General features: G+C 50.3%; 1 protein-coding gene across 1 annotated transcript; it reads left to right on the top strand.

The window, feature by feature from the left end:
• The first annotated feature begins 436 nt into the window (after positions 1-436).
• Positions 437-3,309, top strand: LOC119309944 (thylakoidal processing peptidase 1, chloroplastic-like). The gene is made up of 6 exons (XM_037585838.1): positions 437-1,577; positions 1,669-1,737; positions 1,826-1,894; positions 2,028-2,114; positions 2,648-2,715; positions 2,807-3,309. The coding sequence occupies exons 1-6, from the start codon at positions 747-749 to the stop codon at positions 2,928-2,930; spliced, it is 1,248 nt and encodes a 415-aa protein (XP_037441735.1). The 5' UTR covers positions 437-746; the 3' UTR covers positions 2,931-3,309.
• The last annotated feature ends 1,061 nt before the right edge of the window (positions 3,310-4,370 follow it).

Genomic DNA, 4,370 nt, shown 5'->3' with positions numbered 1-4,370 from the left:
GAACTTGGTTGGATGAACTTGTGGGCATGATTTTGATGAACTTGTGGGCATGAACTTTTATTCATCAACTTGTTTGTGTCAAATTTTACATGTTCATTTTTGTTCAAAATATCCATATATGCAAAATGCCCGGCGAGTCGCGCACGCTGTATTTCAGCGCGGCTGCCGGAGCCAGCGCAGGCGGGTGCGCAAAACCAGCCGCAGCGCGCGCGCTAAAAGGTTTTTTGCGCGCGGCGCTATAGCGCGGCTGTTGGAGATGCTCTAATAAGTTTGCTCATTTCTCACTTCTTTTCCTCTATCGTTGAGCCCATTTCCAATATTGCCGGGAAAATTCTCAAAAATAGCCAGGGGATGTCTACCTCACCGTCAACAGTGAGCGCGCACGCGTTTATATACACCACCCGCCCGTCGGCCTCGCGCTTTCCCTCCCCCACAACACCCACACCGCCGCCTACCCCATTGACCGCCGCCGTTGACCTCGCCCCTCCGGCGAGGCCGACTCGCCGGGAGCTAACCCCGCCGCCGCCTGACCCCTCCGCACCTCCCCCGAGCCACCACCGCCCGACCCACCGGCCTCTCCCCCGGCTCGCCGCGGCCTCGCCATCCCCCGCCCAGCCGCCCCGCCAGTCGAACCCCGCCGGTATGGTCTACAATCAGTAGCCGATCGCGTCCCCCGTTGGTCGTTCTCCCCCGACCGCCCAATCCAGCTCTTCTCGGTAACACTACGGCTCCTCTGCTTGCTCGCCATGGCGATTCGCATCACCGTCTCCTACTCCGGCTACGTGGCGCAGAGCCTCGCTGCGTCGCTCGGCCTCCGCTGCGGGTCCTCGGCCTCCGCCGGGTGCCGCTTCCTCCAGGAGGGGTCGTGGCGCCCCTTCTGCATCTTCACCTCCTCTCGCCACCAGTCCGAGCGCCTCCCGGCCAGCGGCGGTGACCGCCATGACGCCGCCGACGACCACAATCACCCCAAGCCCCAGGCCCTCGCCGCCACCGCCGCCGTCTCCGGAAGCCACTCTCTGTTCCCTTCGAGGCCCTACTCTTCGTCCAAGCCGCCGCCGCCGCCTCTCGCCGTGGGATTGCTGTCGGTGCTCGCCCAGGGTTCGACGGCGGGGTCGTCGACGGCTGGGATCTCCGGCGCCGCGTCTCTGGCCGGCTCGTCGTCTATTTCGATCGGGCTGTTCAACCCGGCGCACCTCCTCCCGTTCTTGCAGACCGCGAGGTGGCTCCCCTGCAGCGACCTTGCCCCCTCGTCGTCTTCGGCGCCATCGTCCCCTCCTCCCACGCCGCCGCTGCCTTCGATCCGTCCCTCCAGGAAGACGTTCAGCGGTGTTCCAACCGCCGGAGCTTCCGCTTCTGCTTCTGGCGCGATTGCCCGGAACATCGGTGCTAGTGCCACAATGAGCAGGAGCAACTGGCTGTCCAAGTGGGTGAGCTCGTGCTCCGACGACGCCAAGACGGCCTTCGCCGCCGTTACCGTGCCGCTTCTCTACAGCTCCTCCCTTGCCGAGCCGAGGTCCATCCCGTCCAAGTCCATGTACCCCACCTTCGATGTTGGTGATCGGATTCTCGCTGAGAAGGTAAAACATTTTGGGAGGATTGCTATCTGATGATTAATTTGGTGTTTTGCTACCTGGTTTCTGATCTTTGCTGTGATAATGTGATCTGTAGGTGTCATATGTATTCCGGGAACCAGAAATCTTGGACATTGTCATCTTCCGTGCTCCCCCAGCTCTTCAGGTATGATGATTTCCAGTCTCTCCAATTTAGTGTTTCCATGATTCATACTGGTGAATTTGATGCTAATTTGAATGCAATCTTATGGCAGGATATGGGCTACAGCTCCGGTGATGTGTTCATCAAGAGGGTTGTGGCCAAGGGAGGGGACTACGTCGAAGTAAGCTTTTATCCCAATGGTAGTGCCTTATGTTTGTTTTTGTACGTTGCTACTAGTAATTGCTGTGCTGCAAAAAAGTTTGATTCTTTGCTCGAGCCGAGCTATAACAGTTGTTCACTTGGTTCTTTGATAGGTGCGTGATGGCAAGTTACTGGTCAACGGGGTACTTCAAGATGAAGAATTTGTGCTGGAGGCACACAACTATGAGATGGAACCATTGGTATGTTTATCTTCTATGTCTAGTCTCTAGTGTCTCTACCACTACGTATTTTGTACGCTGTGAGCTGTGCCATCATTGTACATTATATGATCTTTGAATATTTAGGCTTTTTTGCGGTTGCTGTGCTGAATTGAGCTGAATTCTGGGACCTGTAATTAGTTAGGATAATATTTACTACTGCAAGTAAGATTTTTCTGTTAATGTCTAAAGAAGATATCTTCCAAACCAACTGTTATACCTGCGAGCGAATATACATAAATAAGTGCTTATGAAAGCCACTGCGATGACAAAAGGAGCCTTAGCTGACATGATCCCATTGAAATGTTTGATTTTTGCTCAAAGCAAACAGAATCTGAAATTTTGGAATGAATTTGGCATTAAAAGTATCAATTGCGCCGCATACCGGCCCACTAGTAGCAGAGAATATCTCACCCAGCGTTGCATATCTCCTTGCATATTCATACATGACAATGCCTATAGAGATGTCAGCCTTTCCGATTTCGGCGAACTAATCGCTGCTGTTATCCTTGCAGCTTGTACCGGAAGGGTATGTGTTTGTGCTGGGAGACAACCGTAACAACAGCTTGGACTCCCATAACTGGTATGCTCCGAACCGAGCTCCATTTTCAACCAAAGCTTCAGCTACATATTAGAATCCAGGTATGATTTCTTTGTGATCTGTGATGTTTCAGGGGGCCGCTCCCGGTGAGGAACATACTTGGGAGATCCGTGTTCCGGTACTGGCCACCGTCGAAGATAACGGATACAAGATACTACCAACCCGATGCGGCGCTCTACGCGGTGGGGATGTCGTGACGACTCGTGCCTCCGGTGATGCTGTGGCAACCAACGCGCTCCGCCGATGGGCTGAGCTTCAATCCTCTTGTTTCATTGAGAGTTTGTATTTAGAACTGTGGATGAATTCCTGTTCCGTTCGTTTTTCGCTGCCTACTGGCAGGCGCTTGTTGAAAAACCACGAAAAGCATGGTTATGTGTAGAGAGAGAGAGCAGCTGCTGAGGGAGCATTCATTCATTCATTTTGCTTCAGAGCTGGACAAATTTTGTTCTGCTTCCAGCAAGCTGGCTGGGAGATGTAAGGTACAGTATATTAAAAAAAAGAAAAAAAATGTAAGGTACAATCTGTTACAAAAAAAAAGACGAATGCAAATGCAATGGCCAGCTGCTCTGTGGTTTTTTTTTGTGTGTACTGAAACAGCTTTTTTTGCTTACTGTCGAAACTGAGTTGGCATTGTGATTTAGGCCCCCTTTGTTTGGGCTACAGATTCCTGAGAATCAGCTGTCGCTGAGATTCTGAGAATCAGTTGTGGCTATGGATTTTGAGAATCCGAAGCTGACTGTTTGTTTGCCCTGCTATAGAAAAACCACAAGTGTTGTGTAATGTCCACAATGCCCAGAATACACAAATGGTCAATCATAAACTTGCAAAAGCTTACCACATTCATGGAACAGTTCATTAATCTTGCTCCAAGTGTAGTGAAGTCTGAACTTCATCTGAATCACGAGCGAATTACTGCACTCTTTTAGCGTGAGTCATTACATTCTCTATTTTATTTAATGGGAGTTACGTTCTCTTTTAGTATCACATGAGTTGTGCCGCAACCAACGATTAGTTGCAAATATGATAACTTGTGATGTTAACGTGTTCATGGTAGAAATAGAAATGAGGGTTCTTATATGCCTTGTTTCTATTTGAAAAAAAACTCTTGACATCCTAGAATGCTAAAAATTTCTACCGTTGAATGATGTTATTTGAAAAAATGTTGTTGTTTACTACTCCCTATTTCCGTGAGTCGAATCAAATGTTACACAATGGGACATGAGATCAGTTACCAATGGACCATTGGGCCAACTCCACGCCCTCGAGCAAAACAAAGGGCCGGCCCATTCCCATACCTGGACCCAACCCCCAGCTTGCCTATCGGCTGCATTGCCCCACTTCATCCTTCATTGCGACACCCATGCCGACGGGAGCTCCGGTTCGGCGCCTTAAGCGCCCGAATAGGTCCTGGCGCCCATGTGCCCCCGTTCGTGTGCCGGTCCAAGAAGAAGGCAAGCGCTCGACTGGGTTCCTGTCGCTCGATCGCGGTTGACCGGTCAACGTTAACTTCTGAAGAAATATAATAATTTTAAAAAGTAAAAACAAAAAGAATTATGATTTCAGAAAATTTCACAGATTTTTTTAAAGTTCACTAATCTGCAAAAAAAACATTGGATTTGAAAAAGTTCCTGTATTTT

Source organism: Triticum dicoccoides, chromosome 5B (assembly GCF_002162155.2).
Source record: "Triticum dicoccoides isolate Atlit2015 ecotype Zavitan chromosome 5B, WEW_v2.0, whole genome shotgun sequence".
NCBI lineage: Eukaryota > Viridiplantae > Streptophyta > Magnoliopsida > Poales > Poaceae > Triticum > Triticum dicoccoides.
Note: the sequence above shows the minus strand (reverse complement) of the source record. Positions and strands in the feature narration are given on the sequence as shown.